This window comes from Semicossyphus pulcher, unplaced genomic scaffold (assembly GCF_022749685.1).
Source record: "Semicossyphus pulcher isolate SPU_LCO1_2020_fin unplaced genomic scaffold, fSemPul1.0.p SCAF_21, whole genome shotgun sequence".
Taxonomy (NCBI): Eukaryota; Metazoa; Chordata; class Actinopteri; order Labriformes; family Labridae; genus Semicossyphus; species Semicossyphus pulcher.
Genome location: NW_027211695.1, coordinates 18,588,181 through 18,610,285, shown reverse-complemented (window position 1 = coordinate 18,610,285; position 22,105 = coordinate 18,588,181). Strand labels below are relative to the sequence as shown.

The 22,105-nt window shown below is 42.1% G+C and overlaps 2 protein-coding genes across 3 annotated transcripts in view; both read right to left on the bottom strand.

The window, feature by feature from the left end:
- stim2b (stromal interaction molecule 2b) overlaps positions 1-4,815 on the bottom strand; it is a 45,447-nt gene extending 40,632 nt beyond the window's left edge. For both annotated transcript variants that reach the window (XM_069672320.1, XM_069672321.1), the window contains exon 1: positions 3,793-4,815. In XM_069672320.1, the coding sequence (XP_069528421.1) occupies positions 3,793-3,922 (130 nt within the window). In that variant the 5' untranslated portion in view covers positions 3,923-4,815. The remainder of the gene's footprint in view (positions 1-3,792) is intronic.
- Positions 4,816-8,083: 3,268 nt separating this feature from the next.
- Positions 8,084-20,590, bottom strand: tbc1d19 (TBC1 domain family, member 19). The gene is made up of 21 exons (XM_069672421.1): positions 20,495-20,590; positions 20,256-20,328; positions 20,060-20,105; positions 19,072-19,147; positions 18,849-18,923; positions 18,479-18,542; positions 17,785-17,831; positions 17,592-17,702; positions 17,431-17,503; positions 16,842-16,880; positions 14,636-14,748; positions 13,660-13,734; positions 13,397-13,459; positions 11,265-11,349; positions 11,011-11,055; positions 10,711-10,743; positions 10,508-10,617; positions 10,337-10,428; positions 10,048-10,163; positions 9,870-9,940; positions 8,084-8,952 (listed from the first exon to the last, which is right to left on the bottom strand). Exons 1-21 carry the CDS (start codon positions 20,588-20,590, stop codon positions 8,878-8,880), a joined length of 1,578 nt encoding a protein of 525 aa, XP_069528522.1. The 3' UTR covers positions 8,084-8,877.
- Positions 20,591-22,105: the final 1,515 nt, after the last annotated feature.

Genomic DNA, 22,105 nt, shown 5'->3' with positions numbered 1-22,105 from the left:
TAACCTCAATTATCAGGACAAGAAATTCCTGCATTGCTACTGAACAAACGCAGCAATTACAGGACCAAACTGAAGTTCACGCGTGTGCGTGCGCAAATAAACCTGCAGGCAAAATAGTCATTCTCAAAGACAAGCATCGCTCAGCAACATAACCAAATTTCTGAATGTGCAAACATCCTTGTTACAAAGAAGTGTTAATGAGCCATATCTTTTAGCCATACTATCTGACTTTCGCTCAGCCCCTGTAGCTAAGTGGTGATGCTTCATGCTAAACTTAGCTGAGCATAAGCTAAAATGCTAAGCCACTGTAAAAGTAGGACAATTTTCCTTTATGAGAGGGAGAATGTGTTATTTCTTCTCCCAAAAGTAACAGTCTTGCTTTTAGGAAATAAAACCGACCGGTTTTAAATAGAGGTTGACAGATATATCGGTAGGCCAATATCATCAGGCCGATATATGCCAATATAAAACTTTTTTCAGAGAGCATATAATGAAGAAAACAATGCTTGGGGTGATTTTAGATTTTAAATCCAAATTAAAATGGCACTACATTGGCCTCAATATCGGTAGTAAAATAATTTTGCACATCAGTATCAGTTTTAAAAATTCCCATATCTGTCTAGCTCTAGTTTTTCTCCCTTTGTGAGAGGGAGATGGTGTTATCTATTCTCTCAAAAGTAACCAAGTCTTCCTTTTAAGCATTAAAAACGACTGGTTTTAAATAGAGGTTGACAAATATATCGGTAGGCCAATATCATCAGGCCGATATTTGCCAATATACATTTTTTTTAAGAGAGCATATAATAAAGAAAACAATGCTTGGGGTGATTCCAAATTAAAATGGCACTACATCGGCCTCAATATCGGTAGTAAAACAATTTTGCACTTCAAACATCAGTATCAGTTTAAAAAATTGCCATATCTGTCTAGCTCTAGTTTTTCTCCCTTAACGAGAGGGAGATGATGTTATCTATTCTCTCAAAAGTAACCAAGTCTTGCTTTTAAGCATTAAAACCGATAAATAGAGGTTGACAAATATATCGGTAGGCCGATATAATCAGGCCGATATGTGCCAATATAAATACTTTTTTAACAGAGCATATAATGAACAAAATGATGCTTTGGGGATTTTAGATTTTAATTCCAAATTAAAATGTCACTACATTGGCCTCAGTATCGGTAGTTGGAGAATTTTGCACCTCTAACATCGGTATCAGTTTCAAAACCCCCATTTCCATCAAGCTCTAGTTTTAAAAGAGATTTGTGAATAAAAATATCACACCTTTAAACCAAAATGAAGGACATTTAAATAGCAACACAAATTCACAGCTGGTTTATCTATAAAGCTCTATACAGGAGCTACAGTATCACACACAAACACACACAGACTTATGTTTTCCTCTCCTGATGCCAAGACCGGTGAAAAGGCAGCTGACCTTTCGAGGCAGCCGGCTGAGAAATGGGTAACGCTGCAGTGATGTTTACTGACACAGTATTGAGTCACCACAACCTCTGCATCCACTACACCTCATTGCTAGCAGGGAGAGGGGGCTGACATTGTCTCTAGGCTGATTTTGACACTGTCGAGCTGTCGCTTTGGGCCTTAATAATATGTGGTTTATTTTCCGGAGCTGCTTAACACTTGTAAACAGACAATCATGAATGCTTAACAGCTGTCTGGCACATGGTTTATTTCTTCCTCCAGCAACAAGGTGCAGACGTGTTAGATGAAACATTAATATATAGATGAGCCTATACACCTCCATTCAGAAGGTTTGTGTGTGTCTACAATGCTGGCGCCTAATTTTGCTCTGTCAACTTTGGCAGTACAACACAAAACTCCTGTGTGCAAACAGCCGAAAGTGCAATGAGTCAAAAATAAACACTAGAAATTAACATTTTAAATTTACCTTCATGGGATTTCCCTTTGTGACGGTTAAAAATGAAGTCTAATATTTGCATCAGTGATGCCTTGTTTGACTCATCATAGATAATCTGCCTGTAAGGGGAAGCGAGCTGAGCAAAGAGAAAGATATCCGCTGGAGGTAAATATTTCACTAACATACTAGTTTTTCAGGGCAAAAGTTACTATGTGGTTTGAATTTGCATTATTGGCCTGAGGAAAATGCATTGTTTCTTTTTCATCTCCATGACAACAAAGCAGACTTGATCCACTGATGTAGGTCATGAGAAGCAGCTAAAAGCTCCAGGAACTTTCCAGTAAGTGGATTGTTGTTTGTCAAAGAATTTACATTTTTCTTAGCCAATAGTTTGACATTTGTGGAAGAATATGTTTTAGCTTTCTTGCTGAGAATTAGATGAGAAGATCGATACCACACACATATCTGTGCATACTGTATGAAGCTGCAGGTGGCAGCCATTTAGCATTTAGCTTAGCATAAGAATGAAAAAGCCCATAGTCGTTCCGAAAGTAACAAAATCCACCTACCAGCACCGCTAAAGCGACCTAATTAACACATTATGTCTTTTATATTCAATTTGTAAGGTGTATAAATACATCAAATCCCTCTGTTTTACAAGGGGGTTGGTTCCAAACCATTTCTTGGCCGGACCATTAACTTCCTGGACTCTCTGCTGGTTGCTTGGCAACTACACTCCATCAGGAAATAGTCTCCTGGCAAGAAAGCGGAACGGGTGCATTGCCAAAATGTCAAACTCTTCCTTTAAATCCTACCGTCTCCAAATTAGAGCTCTGCTTTGTTTAGAGCTCAAGTAACAGAGACAGAAAATATACGACAATCGGTCCAGTGCATGAAAAGAGGTAAAAGACTGCAAACAATTCTTGTTGTTAAAATTAGCGTCCACTCAAGTTACACATTTAGAAATTATGAATACCAATACTGATACTAACGAAAGTTTAGTTAGACCTCAGTCCATGGTCTCTTTCAATTACACTGACTACAATACTAACTAACTTACTAAATGACGGAGGAAATCTCTGCGTAGATAAGCAAGCGGTTTTCACAGGAAATCTCTGCGTAGATAAGCAAGCGGTTTTCACAGTAAAAGCACAACCACGAATGAATTTAAACGGTTTAAAATAAGATACAAAAAAAGCAAACCAATGATCATCTTAAACTTAAGCTTAATAAGATATCAGTATGAGGTTATTCAGATACTCCCTAAGCACACAACATGACATTAAAGAAACAGCACGTTCTACACGTGGGCCTTTGTTTAACTTACTCGAGGGTCATTTACAGATGCCCAATCAATATTGCCTGGTGAAAACAGATGCAAATTTATGGAAACCCTGCTCTCGCTAGGTTATGTAAATGGCACAAATTCAGAGGGGGGTTCACCTGTGGCCTTCTGGCAATGATCAGCATCACTCAATACACATACTAATGTAAACACAGAGCATGAAGGTGGCCTTCTCTTACTAGACAGGACCTGTTAGCTTGAATACATTTGATGCTACTTGTGTGCGTAACCTTGAGTTTCTAATAAAGTTTGAATTGAATTAAAATAATCAATGGATGTGTGCATAATCTTTGCATTTATCTCATAAAAATGTGTGTTCCAGTAAATAGTCATGCCCTCTGTGAGGATGCATCTTGCATTCCTGTCATGTCATGCATTCCTCGGCAATGTACAGAGGTGGGTGAGGAGGGGGGAAGAAAGGTGACTGTCGACATAAAATGCCTCACTTTCCATTAAGCTCCCTGCGCAGGGCTTTCCCCGAGAACACCACAGGGAACAGGAAAAGAGGGGGGTAATACCGAACATGCGTAAATACATTGGAGGCACTTGAATTCGGCATGTGCTTACCTGTGGTGGCTGCATTTGCAGCATCAGACGAGCTGGCTAGATCATTCGAGTAAGTGCACTCCAAGCCCAGTACCGCATAGATGACGAGTCCACGTAGCAATACATTCAATACCTTGTGGATGTTACTCATGGTGGAAAAAATGAGGTGAAAATATAGCAAGTCGTATCCGTGGGACTGGGGTCCGATCACGAAAAAATGTCACGTTCACGAGGGAAAATAAAAAACAATCAGTCTTTTTTTGAAGCAGAAGTAGAAATGTGTGGTGTCACCTGGAAAAAATGCACCAATTTACTACAAAAAAAATCCCGCAGTAGAGTAGTTTGAAAAGCTACCGGCTAACTGCTGTCAGAAAACCTTACAGGAGCGTGAAAAATACCGACAAAATAATAGTTCATGGTGGGTCAACGGCAAGTTAAACTACTCTGAAAGAAGACCCCCTTCAAAATAAAACTAATAGCCTCTAATGTGTTTACAGGCTGTTTCAGAGCTGCTGCGAGCTAAAACAAGCGCCAGCCCCATATTTTATATTCAATTTAAATGAATGTAAACCTAACAAAATAAGAGACCGTGTAGTGAATTCAGAGAGCTAAAGCACATGCAGCGTATCTGAAGGAATTCCCTGTCCAAAACAAGAACAGACCAAAAAATAAAGGTTTAAAACCGTTGATATCCGCGTGCTACAAATAAAATCAATTGCTGATTAAAATCCTTACGTATGCCTGTGAGTTGGAAGAAAATAGTCCCTGTACTTCCACGTACAGTATACAAACACCGGGTACAGCTTCAGCATATTGAACTCGCAGCGTCTCATAGGTCCGCCTCTTCACAGGAAAGTAGCAAATCCCATTGCATCAAAAAACACAGCCGCTTCTTCGTCCCCCGTTTCCCCTAATCCTTCTCCGACCTATATCAGCCGCACACGACATCCGCCTACTTTCCAAATGAAGTTTTTAAGTCAGCTTCTCATGGCTCGGCGTGATACTGTATCCTCCCGCCTGTCATATTAGCTGCTCGCCGGCTGATGCAGACCGACCGACGAGGGAGGGAGAGGGAGGAGGGAGAGAGAGCCAAGCGGGGCGGAAGTCGGTATGCAAAATGGTTTGACATCAGGAGGTGGAGGTAGGGTGAGGGTGGGGGCAGGACTTTAATTCGGCTGCGAGTACTTTACTGCCACTGGTAGGGTTTGTTTTTGTTTTTACGAATATTCAGCGGTGCGTGTTAAGCTGCGGGGCATCACTTTCTTGACGTCACCTCACGCAGGGGTAGAGGGCTAAACGCACACCCACAGCTGCCAGGTGTTTCGAGATACCCTCAAAGGAGCAGAGGAACTGCCCCCCGAAACTCCGCGTTTGCTCCTCACGTCATATTGTGACGTGCAGGATGATGCACGCTTCATTGTTCGTCTTCACTCCCCCTCTCCGCCGGGCCATGCCAGTTTTCCTCGGAGACTGAGCGCTCTGATTGGCTGGAGTGTCCCAACATGGCAAAGCCTGATTGGCTGGTTCAGATGGCACTTTTTTTTCAGTGTTTTAAAGACGCTACCCGCGGGAAATAAAATAATAATAAATTCATATAATCAAATTAAACGTTCTTGAAGAAATACTCTTGATTAAAACATGTTTTTTACTTTGCAGATTTTTGTTTATGGCCATTTGTGTGGTATCACTAGTCATTCTGGACCAGGGGCGGATCCAGATTTGTTTGACTGGGGTGGCCCAAATGGGGCACTGACTTATGCAGGGGTGGCCACTATCTCCACTAATCATATGTACTTTGAGCCCTGTGTGTATTTTTTAACTTTAAAAAGTAACACAACAGAGTGGCAACATATAAATCGTCTAAGCTTAATTCTTTAAGGACTCAAAGAGAAGATGTGTGTCCAGAGCAACAATTTACAGTACTAACAAAAGGAAATGCGCTACATTGAAAAGCTTCTAGCAACACAGCCAAAGAGTTGATTTTAACATAAGTCCCGCCTCTGACAAGGCAAATACCTAATCATAGTTTAGGATTTTGGGGTGGCCAATCAGATTACAAGGGGGGGCCCCAGGTTACCTCTGGCCACCCCTCTGGATCCGCCCCTGTTTATAGAAGCACTACCCAAACCCCATCCCATGCTATCACCAGTTATTATAATTAACCACGAATGTCAAAACTTACTATGCTAATTTCAAGCTTCATATTTCACTCTATAATACCTGTTAAGTAGCTTAGCATAATTTACAGTTAAAAAAAACACACTGGTGCTCTGTGCAGGCCCTCATACAGCCTCTGCCTGAAGCGACTCAGTCAGCTCTGTCCCTTTAAGAAACCCCGCCCCCCTACAAGCCCGCTTTCTTCTGATTGGCCAGCCCTCCTAAGCCTGCTGTAGAAAAAACTGTGTGAAACCTGGCGTTCACAGCAGCCTGCAGACTGAGCTGAGAAGCCTGGGGATTACTCCAACATACTTTGACCTACAGATTTGAAACTTCAACCACGTTTAGTCTGGACATCCTTATCTGTAGCTAACCTTAGGACAGGTGGCCAATGCTATGTGTGATTTGGATGCATTTTGGTTTAAATATAAATAATCTAACTGGACTCCTGGCATGACTTTCAAGGTTATTGACTGAGATGTAAACATTGTTTGCCAAAACTCAAGGTCACCCACTTTAAATCTTTATTTTTTCATTTAAAAAGTGCACCTAAGTTTAGATGTTTGTGTCAAGCTACTCTTTCCATGACTATGTTTGTTTGTTTGAAGCCAGGGTTTTCCATGTCAGGAGGATCCCATGCAAATAAGGTAAATTTCAATATAGGCTATTTGCCTCCTTGCACAATGCTGGTACAGATGAAACTGGTGCAGTTGTTCTGAGGACGTCTTAAGTAAGTTGGATTTTTACCAGAGTAAAATATACTAAGATACACATATTTCATGTCACTTCTGCACTGTTGGTGGTCAGTGCTGTAAGGAAGTCTGCTACATGTCTCTGGAACATGCTAGTCCTATATCCTTAGAAAACTACTTTGTTTTAACGGTATTTCATGTACATTTAAATAGAACACAATTCTAATAAATATGTTGTACGCCCAAACTGAACTGGGACAGAGGTATTGCTGTCCTGCTGTTCAATTTGATAAACAGTTTCACAGATAAATCTTTCAGCGTTGGCGCACAATAGGAAACGTCTCCCTGCAGTGCAAAACGGCAGCCACCAGCAGAGACCTCCCTACCAGTTAACTACACAGCAGGTAATAGTCGTCTCAGGAGGAACAGACTCCTGGGAGGCCAGAGGAGGTGCATGATAAAAGCCGTGGGAGTCCTAGTAAACAGGTGGCGGATGTAGCAGGACCCGGGAGCGAGGGAGAGACGAAAGAGAAGAGCAGCATAATTCGATACGAGCCCGCAGAGGGGGCAGCGGGGAGGAAGGCGGTCAACAACCGGGGAGGGATAGAGCAGATGCTACATGTGGGAGGAAGGTGGGGGCGGACGGTTAGGTCTCTTAATGCTGCTACCTGTCAATTACTCTCTGTGGCTTTAATTGAAACGCCAAGAGGAGCTTCCAAAGTACAGTCCGGCCTGTCCAAACATTTACACTGGAGGAAGAAGATTGGGCAGCAGCGTACTGAGGCTTTTAAAGACGGGGGTATTATGCTGTTTTACATATATATAATGTTACAAAGCTGGAAACACATGTGGGTGAAGTTTCAGATCTATAGGTTAAAGTATGTTGGAGTAATCTCCAGGCTTCTCAGCTCAGTCCGCAGGCTGCTGTGAACGCCAGGTTTCACACAGTTTTTTCTACACGCCCTGACAAACTGGAGGGGCGGGGTTTCTTAAAGGGACAGAGCTGACTGAGTCGTTTCAGGCAGAGGCTGTATGTAGCGATATCAAAAACATATAAGACACAATTTATTGATTTTTTTCTTGCATTTTGTCAACAACACATTCAAACTGGGCCCCTCCTCCTCCTGGGCTCTTTGTTACCAGAAGCTCACTCTCACTCTCTCCTGCGAGAACACGCCCACTGCCGAGCTAACACCAACAGCATCACGGTTACCTTTGTGCTAGCATGCTAACCGACAGTTAGCTTGTCCTACCCGGTTTGAGGCACCTACCTGCCCAACAGAAAGAAGGCCAGCTCTGAATCGCTCTTTCGCCATGTTCGACGGTCTGAATGGGGCCCAGTTGCTAATTTGAACCACTCCCACACTCACCTGTACACTGTGATTGGCTCAGGGAACCACAACAGCGCCCCTGCTGAAAACGACGTCTCGTAAGGGTTTGTCACAATAACTTCGAGGAGGCAATTCAACAAAAACATCATTTTATTATAAATAAAAAAGTGCTATTTGAAGTTGCAATAAACATTTAAATGTGTTGGATGAGAACCCTTGGCATTGACTCACAAACAAAACTCTTAATCATGAGCAAAAGGATTTGATTGCATTTAAATTAAACGCTTAATTCGCTAGTACAAAGTAAGTAAATACATTCAGGAATTAAATGCATAATTTAACGATGAAAAAGGCTCAAAATGAAACAAATACCGGCACTGGAGGTGCTAAATGTCCCTTAAGAGTGCATTAATAAGCTATTTCCTCATAAATATAATAAGTTATGTGTATACGCAGCAGCTTCTAATCATGTAAGTTACATATTAAGCGTCTTAACTTCTTTCAACACACTCCAATCTCCTCACTCATCAGCGTCATCTAATAGAGTTACAACAAGCAGGCCGCACAGCTAATTAGCACTTCATTAGCCGAGCGCGGAGACGTCGCCGTTGTTCTCTCACCGCAGCACAATCACGGCTTCATGCGGCTCCTAATGAGCGTCTCGGCTGATCCCGGAGCTGCTGCGCGGATCGAGTTTCCTGCAGAGCATATGGCTTAAGGAGGAGGTTCGTTTAACCTTACTGGTCTATACTTACATACTGTGTAATATCTGGTAGCATGATACAGGGGATTCACTATTTATGGTGCATACATGCTAAAGAGGCTGGGTTTGGCTTTTTGCTCGAACTAGTGCAAGGTGAAGTGTTTAACGCGTGTGTGGGTTTCTTGAATCGTCCCGTATGTGCGACTTTCGTAACGTAGCTTCCTCAGATGGCGGTGGCGAACAGAAAGATCTGGATGAGCGGCATGACCTTCAGGGTTGAAAGGTCGGCGAGGACAGCCTGCAGGGTCGCATGCCAAACAAAAACACACACATTTGTCATCTACACCTTAGCTCGGGAGAAGGCCTATAAAGCCCCCCCCCCCCCTCCTCAGGAGACATATTTGAAGCTTTAAAAAAAGCCCCACACACGCATAATGATCATGCAGGATCCTTGGGAAGCGACAATCCTTGCTTAAGAGTGCACCGCTCGCCCCCCCTCGCTCTGTCCTTTCGGGCTCGGTGGGAGATTAAATTTAGGGGCCCTATCGTGTTTAGAGACGGGGTTTAATATTTCAGTTCTAAATATAAAGATAAGGAGCAGTGTGTTATGATATCTGCTCTCTGCTGGGGGGGCAGGTGGTAAACGAGCGGTGCCGGTTAGCATCTTAGAGCAGCAGATTAGCCTGTTGCACCCTGCGTCATATTGTAGTTTAACCCTCTCGCCCGTCGGGGAAGGAGAGAAGGGAGGAGGAGGCGAGTCATCGTATAGTTTACTCCTGGTTATATGATAGTGGGGCCTCAGTATGGGTGCGGTATACAGTGCAAGCATGCACAAGAATTACATTACTGGTTACAGTAATCATGCAACATGAAGCTAACACAGAGGAGCTCGTTTAGCGGGCTACATTTGTGCCGCAGAATTCAACCGCATTAATTCTGAGCAGAGAAAAACGTGCATATCAGCCATATAAAACAACATGCCTATGAGTGGTGTCATGGCGGCTAAGACGCAAAGCTAGCAGGGTGCCGCTTCCAAAGTGTCCAGCCAGCCATTTTTTTCAGACATGCTCATGCAGGAGACTGGGTTACTGGTACTGGCTGCTCATCAACGGCTATTTACAGCCCTCCTGGGGTATGTGGGGGGACAGGGAGAGGACTGGAAGACGAGTTTAAGCACACACACACACACACAAGTCTAATGTGAGACGTGCATACCTCAGCCGAGGCCAGTGATGTCACTTCCATCAGGTTCTCGGCGCGGAAGGCAAACACGGCCGCTGCGAGGACTGAGGAGAATGTTGTCGGGGAAGAAGATGGAAAAAACAAAGGGATGGGGTGAAGATAAGGAGAGGTAGTAAAATAATGAAAGAAACAGTGCAGCAGAGTGTCTTACCTGCGACTACCTCCAGCGAGTCGTAGCCCAGGATTCGGTCCCAGAGAAGAAGCAGCTGGTCAGTAGATAAGTAGCCAGAAAAGGCCCGAACCATCCACTTAAAGGCGATGCGCAACCTGGAGACGAAACCATCTGTTTGTATAGGCTATTAAGATTTGGGTTTTTAAAACATTGTAATTCCACTACTTGAACACAAGATGGCAGCAGCTCACAACTAAAAGGCTGCAACACTCCAGAGCTATACTGTCTGTGATTGTGTGTGCATGGTTTGTGTGACTTCTCGACTCACGGCTGAGCCCCGATCTGTCTGAGGTGGTAGAAGAGCTGAGGCAGGTGGGTCTGCAGCAGCCGCTCAAACTGCAGGCACAAGGACACGATACCCTGCAGGAGCACACGTGCACAGGTTACGCACACGCGCACGACGGAAGATGCTTCACATTAGCCGGGCACAAAAACTCACCGAGGGAGACGAGGAGATGGAGTGCAACCTGAAGAAGTAGCGGATGTACATTTCCCTGAACACGCTGTACAGCTTGGACGGCTCGTTGTACAAGAAACACAAAGGCGCCACTGTGAATGCACACACAAACACACACACTCCCTGTTACAGAGTGTTCTGCAGGGTTCCTCCTGCACGTTTAGCGTGAGAACTGAGGGACTCACCATACATTGAAAAGCCATGGAAAGGGATTACACCTGTTTGAATCAGATTTTACAGTCAGTGCAATGAAGATAAGCAGCAGAAATTTTGTTTTTTAGACAAAATTTTCCCAAATATATATTCTATATATTCTTTCTATACATGAATAAGTTCAAAACTGTCTAAAAACTGTATTTTTGCTGGAAAAAACTGTATAAAATTTCTGTTTTTATACAAAAATAATCAAATTATTCAAGATTTTCATGCAAAAATTTGCAAAAAAACCCCAACAAAAATTATTTTAACTTAAAGCTCAGGCTCACCGTTTGGAGGATACACAACAGCACACTCCTCATCTCCTGCCTTCCCTGTAAGACACACACACACACACACACACACACACACACACACACACACACACACATCAGTAACCATGTGTGGGTTTCCTCCGCACCAGTGTGCAGCTATCTGTGTGCAGACACATAGCGTAAGGTCAAAGGAGTGAAGTGGTGCTCCTCTGATTTGGTCTGACGATGTCTAAGTGTGTCCTCAGCGGAGGTCACATTAATCATCTCACCCTGGATGTAGGATTTGGGCGGAGTCGCGCTGTTGTATTTGAAGTGGTCCAGGACGGCGGTGTCGCGGGAGAAACACAGCAACACCTGGAAACACACAAGTAAGGGTGTTACATGCGCTTTTATTTTGAAAAACCAAACATACGGTGACATTATAAGATTTAAAGCCTCAGAATAGAGCTGTCGTTCTCGCCCAAATATTTACATGCCTAAAGATGGGGGTGAGAGAGACAGTCGTTAAAGGAGTAATACACTTTTTTTTTAAGCTAACCCTTTAAAGCTGACTGTAACAGGATGACAGCTCGAGTAGGAGTGGAACTGATTTCATTTCACTTCCACTTCAGATAAATTACATCGGAGGGGAAAAAGAATCTGTCAGGTTAAAATGAGGATGAGGAGGACAGTGTCTCCTGTTCGACCTTGATGTGTTGGGCACAAGATCAGGGTGGTCTTCGTCTCTAACTGACGTGTGTTTGTGATAGATTGCACACAAGGAGATATTCTTTCAGGCGATACCAAAGCAGGAGTACACAGGCTGCAGTCTCTAAAAGAAAAGGATGCATAACTTCTGAGGACGAGCGGATTCTTTCACCTCCTGCTGAGTTCACCGTCAGTCAATATTGATACAAAGCTTTATTACCGCTACACATGTGTACTCATGATGTGTTAACAGCCGCTGAATAAACTGGTAGTAGAGAATATATATGCACGTGTATTAGCCGAGTACTGTAAGCAAACAGAGCAGTGGCTACAACAGAAGCTAATAATAACAGAAGCGTTTACACTGCATGTCACATTCACCCTTTCACACGCACGTTCATAAACTGGTGGCAGAGGCGGCTATGATTGTGTTCCAATCAGGGTCTAACCTTTGACACACAGTCACATGACTGTGAGTAACTTAGGGTTCAGTGTCCTGCCCGAGGACACTTCGATATGTGACTGTAGCAGCCGGGAATTGAACCACCAACCTTTCAGTGGAAAGACAGGCGAACCATGTAACTATATTGAAGATTTATTTTATTAGATCACAAAAAGATTTTATTTTGAAAAGTGAAAATTTTGAAACAATATCTTTTAACTGCTTCTTTTGTTTATTTAGCGAGCAAAAGACGATAGCTAGCATGTGTTTAACATCCCTTTTACATGAAGGTTTGTAATATGGTTCTTTATTTAATGCTGTATGTTCTCCTCTGTATTACTCTTTAACATCAAAGCTTTTAATATGTTTTTTTAGTTATTTATTTTTCTTGCTGTATGTTTTGTCCTGTGTATATATATTTGTAAATTGCAAAGTGTAGTGAGACCATGCTGCATGGTGATTTTGCACTTTAAATAAAACAGACAGATAGATAGACTCTAAACCAAACTTACAAACAACACAGAAAAAGATATTTAATATATGTAATAAAAATATGCATTGTGCAAAATTGCCTTGCAAAAAACTCAATATAAATAAATGAATAATTAATGAATAAATAAATGTACAAATGTACGTTCAATATAAGCAATTACTATTGCTCGGTTTTATATTAATAATAAATAATAAACATTTTTTCTTAATAAAATTATATGAAGAAATATTTAAAAAACATCAAGGTTAGACCCTTTTAATTTGAAACCTGTCAACATTTGTTCTCAATTAGCTTCTTTCTATCAGCGACTGTATCCAACATAAACACTTTTCAAAATAAGAGCAGTTTTATTCTTTGAACATGAGAAACTTTATGTTCATGTTTGAAAACGTGAGAAATATCTTTGATCCAGTTCAGGATTTAAGTCATAATAATAATAAATAATTAACAGTGTTTTTTTGGCTTAATTACTACTTATGATTGTTGCTTTTTAAGCCATAGATATTTTAGATTTTTGGGGGTCTTTTTGCTCTTATTAGGACAGCTGAAGAGAGACAGGAAATGTACAGAGTGGGGGGTGACATGCACCACATGGTCACAGACCGGGAGTCGAGCCTGCGATCAGTGCGTCGAGGTCTGCAGCCTCTGAACACGGGGCGCCCGCTCTACCAACTGAGCTAAACCAGCGCCCCTTTGAGAGACAGATTAAACATTGAAACCAAGTTCTCTTCCAAAAGCAGCGCTATAGTAATGAAGACTGCGAGAGAGAAGACTCTTACCTGATAGAGGAAATCTTCAAACACAAAGTAGTAGTCGTCATTACTGGCGGTGAGCTTCACATCCTTGGGGGGGAGAGAATGATATCAGTATTTGCACTACTGTTCGAGAATAGTGCTGCAATTGTGTATACAAGGTTTTGTGAATGTTATCATAAAACACACAAGAAAGTATTTCTAGAAACCTGGGTATCAAAGTTTACTCTGCGCTGGGTTACATTAACAGGATACAAGAAGAAGAGTGACAGTGTGGAGGAGTGTTTTACCTTATAGATCAGGTTGTCCACCAGCAGGTCGTGTTGTATGACTCCAGCCGTTAGCTGCTCGTAATGCATCACATCCTGAAACAGCAGAGATGCAACATGTTTTATGTGTACAATAACGCGCATAAAAATCACACCCAGACAGCTCCAGGAGAAATGTTTGTCGATGAAGATGCTGCACTTTTACTTTGAGATTTAAGCCTCAAAAATGTGACTTTTACAGGTCCTTATAAATCAACTTGATGTTTCCTGACAGTTGAATTAAACCAAGCTGAATATCATGTTTCCGACCACATGGTTAACCTCAGACGTGTCTCCGCTTTAAGACAGGTTATACATAATGAATGAACACAAGAACAGGACGGACTGGACGGAGCAATAAAAACGTCCGCCGTGACAGCCGTGAAGCACTTTGGCAACGATCAGCAACGCGGATGCGAGAGAAACAGAAACAGAGATGTCACTTTGACGGCTGAGGTGGAACAATGAAGCCACAGTGGAAGTATGGACAGCGTCAGTGGAAGAGGCTGACTGAGATGCAGGTTGAGTAACTGTTTTATGTGTTCGTGCCATGCTAACACTCTCCAGCCACGAGCTTGTTTGATCGACTTGGCCTCAACAGGAGACTCAGGACTCCAGCGTTTACACAGGACTGTGCCACACAGGCGGGCGGCCGCTCTGTTTGGGCTAACTGTGCTAAATCGCCAGCATTTGATTATCTTAGCATTTGTACACAATGTAAGCTAACATAAACACACTGGAGGCTAATACACAGATCATATAGATAGTAGGTCAGTTATTTTACAGCATAAATCAAAAGCATCCAGAGCCAGTAAAGAAAACACAAGAGGCTCAAAAAAAGACCGAGTTTGGGAACCACTGCAGCTGTGCACATCAGCTTCATGACAAACACTGACAGCCCACAGAAGCCACCAGGGTGCTACCCAGCTGTGTGTGTGTTTGTGTACACATGGAGTACCGGAGGCTGGTTAGTAGAGTTGAGGATGAGGGCCCACAGGTCCGCTCGGAGCCCCGTGGGGCAGCCCTGCCGGCTGTACTGCTGCGCCGCTGCGCTGTCCTGCTCCACAAGCGCTGGAACAAAAAAGAGACCGAAGGTTAGACTCAAAAGAGGGTGATAGAGGGAGTCAGGAGGTGATTAGCATAGCTTAGCATAATGATCATACTCAGGGGGAAACAGCTAGCCTTGTTTTGTCCGCAAGTTAAACACCAAACTCTTGGAAGAAGCAGTGACTTTGTGGCATCTCCGCTCCCCGTACGGCAACCTAACAGTGCCAAAAACACTCCTAGAAGTCGTGCAAAGAAGTAAACTGACACAAACCCCAACCATAAAACCACCATTCATGCAAACTAACCAGACACGGTCATTTTTAGGGTGCTGGTAGGTGAACTTTGGTGTTTTGGACAGGGCCAGGCTAGCTCTTTCCCCCTGTGCCTGTGTCATTATGCTAAGCTAGGCTAACTCCTAGTTGTATCTTCATACTTATCAGACATATAAGTGTGGTATCAATCTTCTCGTCTTTCTCCCAGCAAGAAAGCAAAAGAGCTTATTTATTACTTATAATGTCATTTATCAAGCAGGACCAGTTCCTGCATTTCTAAATTACCTTTTTTTTCTTTTCGCAATAAAGCATACAATTGTACTATTCAATACAATCAGGGGTTATAGCTTAGCATAATGACCAGACCCAGGGGTAAACACCCAACTCTTTCTTGGAAGAAGCAGTGACTTTGCGAAGTCTCCATTCCTCATATGGCAACCTGGACAGGGCCAGGCTAGCTGTTTCCCCCTGTGCCCAGTCATTATGCTAAGCTAGGCTAACTCCTAGTTGTATCTTCATATTTATCAGACATACAAGTGAGGTATCAATCTTCTCGTCTTTCTCCCAGCAAGAAAGCAAACAGACTTATTTTGGAAAATGTCATTTATATAGCGAAAAAAGACCAAAAAAGTGTTTCAGCATCTCAAAACTGATCATTTGAAGCTTTTCTCATTTTAAATGTAATATAACTAGACTCCTCCTACACATGACAAGTTGAATTTTTACGAAATAAAGCATAAAATTGAAATTGAAAAAACATTTTTTCCTCATCTTGTATGACCTCTATTGTACTGTGGCTAATGCTACTTAGCTAATGAAATACGAAAGACTAGAGGATCAAAATGTGCACAAGATCCTGACTTGATCCTGATTTGCAGGCAGCATGACATAATACACAAACAGTCGGACAAAATGGTATCAGCTGGGAAAATGGGCATCTGTACGACACAAAACAGGCAGGTCAACTCTGAAACTGTTAACAGGTTTTTGTCCTCAGTGGGGTCAGGTATCATAAAAATGATAACTGCTTAATCTTCTTTCTGAGCAGCGGAACATCCACATGTTTAGGTTTCTGGTTCACAGTTTCATTCTTACCCTCTAAAAATGTATAAACATAAAAAAAAAGATCATAACACAGACTTTCCCATTACGGTGATTATTACATAACTTTCCAGAAAACACTGGGGCACATGCTGGAAACGATATCTCCGGTGTGCCCTAAATCTCTTGTTGTGACAGAAGCCAAAAACACACAGGCGCTGCATTAAAAGGTCGACCAGTCATAACATAAACTGACACACTGCCCGGCTCTTAAATGTCATATTTTAACACACTTTACACTCTGGCCTACTTTCAGAAGTGCAGCTCTATGTTTTTAAGACTTGTGTAGATTTATGTCTGATCGGTGTTCATAATATGTTTCGTAGTATATGTAGTGAAAAGTGAGTGAAATTGATATTTCTATATATTCTATATTTTATTTTAGTGCCTATAATAAACATTCAGCTCCTCTTTAAGGTTATATTCTTTAACAATGTTTTCACAGGAGATATTTTAAGATGTTTTTGATACTGATCTCCATAAAAAGACTCTTTAATGCTAAAAATAAAACCAGATCTCTTAAGTTTAAATATAAAATCTACAAAACACAAGACAGACGAGGCTGGAACTGTGGCCCCAGCTTAATATTGCCTTAAAGGGAGTAAATACAGACTAAAATCAGTACTTACAGTCATTAATAATGATTTATGATAAAGTGATGATACAACAGGTAGCCTCTATTTTTGTTAAGAGTTGCATACAGTGCGACGTTTACGTACTTAAAACAAAGAACCAAACACTGACCTTTTTTCCCGACTTGAACGTACTCGCTTTCAAACAGGTCTGCGCACGGGGGGGAAGAAGAAGAGACGGAACAAAAACAGACGCATCAATAATTGTGTTTCAAACTAATGTTATCTGTTTGATTAACAAACACAGAGACGCTGGATTCTATTTAAAGCCCAAACACCAGACTGTAACAATGTCAATATGCGGATGAAACAGAGATATTGTGTGAGAAAACCCAGACGGCAGCGTGACACAGGGGAGGAACGCGGGCCGGTATGGGGCCAGAGCGGTAAACACACCTCAGGGTTCATCAGGTCAACACATTTATAATATAAATATATGAGTTTAAATCTGACATTAATAATAATTATTGAAAATGGTGACATGCAAGACATCAAGGTAGCTTGAGTCTGTTACCTTTGGACAGAGCCAGGCTAGCTTTATGCTAAGCTAAGCTAGCCAGCAGCTTGTTCCAGCTACATATTTGGCCTTACACATACCAGAAGTGGTAGCAATCTTCTGGTTTAAGTCTTAAAAGGAAAAAATGCAGGTCGAACTATTCCTTTCATTAGCATGTCGCATGAAGACGTGTTTTATTGAATACCTGGATGGATGTGGGCGTGGTCATCGATCCCCAGCTGCCCTGTGGTAAGGTTCAGCTCAGAGTAGGCCTTTCTCTGAGGATTAAACACACATAAAAACATGCAGGATTTAATTCTATGTGCATTTCCTGGGTACAAGCAATGAACCTTCATGGGCTCCTACCAGCTGTGGGATGTCCCTGACATTGAGGGGAACCTGGATGAGACCCCAGTGGCTCCTGGCGCTGATGTCCTCGCTGCTGTCATGATTTGGGTTTCGCAAGCTGATTAACACCTGAAATGTGACAACTTTTAGATTAGAAGGTAATTTAGTAAATCGAATAAATACACTGAATACTCGGCAAAAGTGTGCTGACCTCCAGAAAGTCTTTGGGGGCGTAGACGGGCCTGAAGCGACTTAAATCTGTACACACAAACGTACATACGTTCTAATAAGGTCACCTGCAACATACAGATTTCAACCAAAGTGCTTTAAATCAACTTGAACTTAAATAACCTTCACAAGCCAGAGCTTCTACAAAAGTCAAAAGAGGGTTACTTTAAGTGGGACTTCCACCCTCCGCCTTTGCAGCGCAGCAGTAAATTTAAGTGACTCAGAACGAGGGCACACAAAGGTTTGGACGGAAGGAGGGGTGCTGCTCGTTATCGCAGCTCCATCCAAGAGGTCTGGACAGCTTCTATATTCACAGCGTAAAGTGTTTATAACTTTGGGACGGTACGTTCTAAATGTTATTATACGCCTCCGAGGCTGTGATAGCGTTGTTAGGACGTGAGGTCACCAGGTTCTGTGGAAGTGTTCTGGCTAGAAGGCTGAATTGTTGGGTTATTGCGAGCTAACGACAATTTTTGCAGCTCCTGCTCTCAGTGTGTCCTGTCGACCCAGCTCCTGAGAAAACCTCCCTTGAATAAACGTGTGTTAAAAAGCAAACATAGGCGTGGTAGATCTTGTCCTGATATGCAAAATACACTATAATTGTCTGACACATCGGCGCTAATGTGTCATAAAAGGCAGAGCGCTCAGGGTCAAACCCCTGGGTAATGCCTGGAGACCTGGTTCATCGGTGCCCATCTCGTTCCATTTGTTGGCGAGCTCCTTCTGCTCCACTGCCGGCCTCTGGGGGGGGCGGAGAGAGAGGATTTATAACAAAGCACACAGCTAGAACAGAAGCAGGCTTGAACATGCCACATCAGAAATACAAGCGTATGTCTACAGGATAATCGCTGACTCTTCTGAGCAGGGCTAAACTAGCTTATGGCTATTGGACTTAGCCACAGCTCAGTTAGCTTTGGGTTCATATGTTAATAACAGCTATTATGCTACAAATTATGCTAAAAAAACACATAATATTTCAAAGGCTTTTGCACCAGGAAAACCTGAATGAATAGCTGTTGTAAACACGCTGCGTTAGCCGTTATTTACCATGCGAGCCAGAGGCACTTCAAGCTCTGTGCTCATGCTGTTCAGGCTTTTGAGGACACGCTTCTCCCAGCTGGCCTGTGTTAGAGAGCGCGCACACACACACACACACACACACACTGGTCAGCACTTCGGTTACCCTGTTACAAATACTTGGATAATACAAAAACAAAGGCTACTATGAGAGGAAGCGAGGAGTGACGGAGATCAGAGCAGACAGACTGACCTGTGCCTTGCGCATGTAGGCCAGCGGCTCTTTGAGATGCTCGGGAGGAGCCGTGGGATGGCTCGGGGGCAGCTGGCTAGAATAAGCAAACAGAAGAGAGCGAGAGGGGTTGAGGAAGAGCTCTACGAACATAAAAATACTTCTTCAGATTTGAGGGACTGTAAAAACACCAATTTTACAGAAAGAGCCGGAGGAGGCCGTCAAGCAAAAAGGCAAATAAAATGTTAAGAGTCAGTCATCGTTTAGTCACAAGCGATTGTCTCCTGTCTTTTTCCCCACTAAGAACACTCAGGGCTTATTAAATGACTCAAGGTCTCAGTGCGTCAAACAACATTCGGCCTAATCTAAACACCTATAAGAGCACACAGAGCTGACTAATGGCCCGAGGAGGCATTAGTTAGTGTTGTATGTCATCATTTAGCCTTAAGTGTCCTGTGTTTTAGCCTCAAGAGGGCAAAGAGTGCGCACCCTCAAAGGTACACAAGCTGTTTATCATAGGTCAAAGTGTTCCCCACTTATTTAGGTAAATGTTTCGTATAAAGGTGACTGAAGTGGTCTAAGGAGGGGGCATAAATTAGGGATGCACGATATTATGAGCACGTTATCGGTATCTGCAGATTATGGATTGAAAATGACAAATATCGGCATCGGCAGATATGTCATTTTTCTGCAGATATTTTCCGCCGATAAAACAGCGCTTTAATTATGCCTAAATGCTCGATGATTTCCTAAAAAGGTTGACGTAATGCTACGACATTAACTTGCCGCGAGTGCACGCCTAATATATTGGGCCTGAAATTGACAATCGGCAAAAAGGGTTGCAAAATATCGGCATATCGTATATCGGCAAACAATCCAATATCGTGCATCCCTAGCATGAATCTGGATTATCAAATTGACTCCTAACATGAGTGTGCTTCAGTGTGAGTGTGTGTGTTTGTGTGCAATCCGGCCTGTCTTCTGTGTTTGAGTATTGAACGCAACTTACACATGCAGTTCTCTGTACACTGCATTCTGTAGCTTTCTTTCCCAGCCTGTAAAACATTGATATATGTTATTATCACACACACATACACAAAATAAAAATAATAATATGTAATTGTTAATTCTATCTCAATAACAGGAATAAAGCTGTGGCATTTTTGTGTTGTACAGAAGCGACAAAAAGACAACAATATGCCCACCTGATGTTTTGAGAAAACTGCGTACGTCATCTTTAAGGGACTCCAATTTTATCTCAGGTTGATGTAAACATTCCTAAATAAAAGTTGGGGACAAAATAAAATAAAGTGACATTTTATAATTTATTTACCTTGTAATGCTGTATTCTTACATTAATGTAAGCTGGAAATTCAACTGTTGAGATTGACAGTTGACCTGCTCGCCTGCGCATCGTTAGCCACATGCTAAACACCTTACTCACTTTGGCTTGCCTCTCTATCTGAGAGTGTAAATGGCTTCCTTTCAGCCGCTGGACGATGTGAGCGATGGTCAGAGATAACTCGGTGCCCTCGTCCATCCTCCTCATTAAAGCTCGTTTAGTTTCGCGTGTGAAACGGCTCCGTTTGAATTATTGTACACTAGCAGCATCCGGTGATGCAGCAGCCGCCCCCTGCAGACGTTACTTAGCAACTGAGGGGACGGTCACTGCGCGTGCAGGGGAAACAAGGAACGGTTACTTTGGTTCCGTCTTTTCGACCGTTTTTCACAGCAATATAATGTAAGACATCCAAGCTAAAGCAGCTTTTTATCATTTACACACGGTGTACTTTTCACTTGTATAAACTTATTGTGGTATTTCGTATGATTTTAAGAGAAAAAAGATGAGTGGTGGGATGTATGAGTATAACTATTAAAGTCATGTACTGATGAACCTTAAGGTACTTGTGCCTCACTCGATTACAACAATTTTATGTTACTTTTCAGTTCTTCAGATACTTTAATACATCAAAGGAGAACTATTTTAAGTTTTTTACTTGTCTAAATGTATCTGACATCTTAAGTCAAATGATTTTTATATTATTTCATTACAAAACACATAGTATAATGCAATGTACATTTAAGAAAGCTCCACTGCAACATTGTGAAATTTTCATTTCTCTGCCTCTCATCTGTTCTGTTTGATCAGAATACAACCAATGCTTTCCTCGGGGAGTGTTTTTGGACGATAAAAACAATTTGTCAGCCCCTGGACCATCCACTGCAGCTCAACATGTGACCGATTCCAAAACATTTGAGTTGGCATTGTTTGGGGCACTAAACGCAGCACATCTCTCCACCCATCAGAACAATTACAGCGCGAGTCAATGAGCCTGCGTATCACTGCTGACATGCTGACATGAGACGACACAGCAGACGATATCATGCATCAGAGTGGGTCAGAAGGAAGCATGGAGATGGATACATATAGCCTACAGTAGATGCAGAGTAGAACAATGCAATGGAAATCTGACTTTGTAAATCAATTTGATGTCAGATATGCACGTTAAATTCAGTGATGCATCTTAATTACAGTTACGTACATTAATGTTAGTTATAACCTCAATGTCAATAATGCATCTTTAGTCCATTATCCACCTTAATGTCAGTTATGCACCCTAAATTCAATGATGCACCTTAATTTCAGTGATGCATCTTAATGTCAGATTGCACCCTATTGTCAGTTGTGTACCTTAAATTCATTTATGCACCTTCATGTCAGTTATACACCTTAATGTCATTTATGCACCTTAATGTAATTTATGCACCTTCATGTCAGTTATACACCTTCATGTCATTTATGCACCTTCATGTCAGTTATACACCTAAATGTCATTTATGCACCTTCATGTCATTTATGCACCTTAATGTCACTTATGCACCTTCATGTCAGTTATACACCTTAATGTCATTTATGCACCTTCATGTCATTTATGCACCTTAATGTCATTTATGCACCTTCATGTCAGTTATGCACCTTCATGTCATTTATGCACCTTCATGTCATCAATGCACCTTCATGTCATTTATGTACCTTAATGTCAATTATGCACCA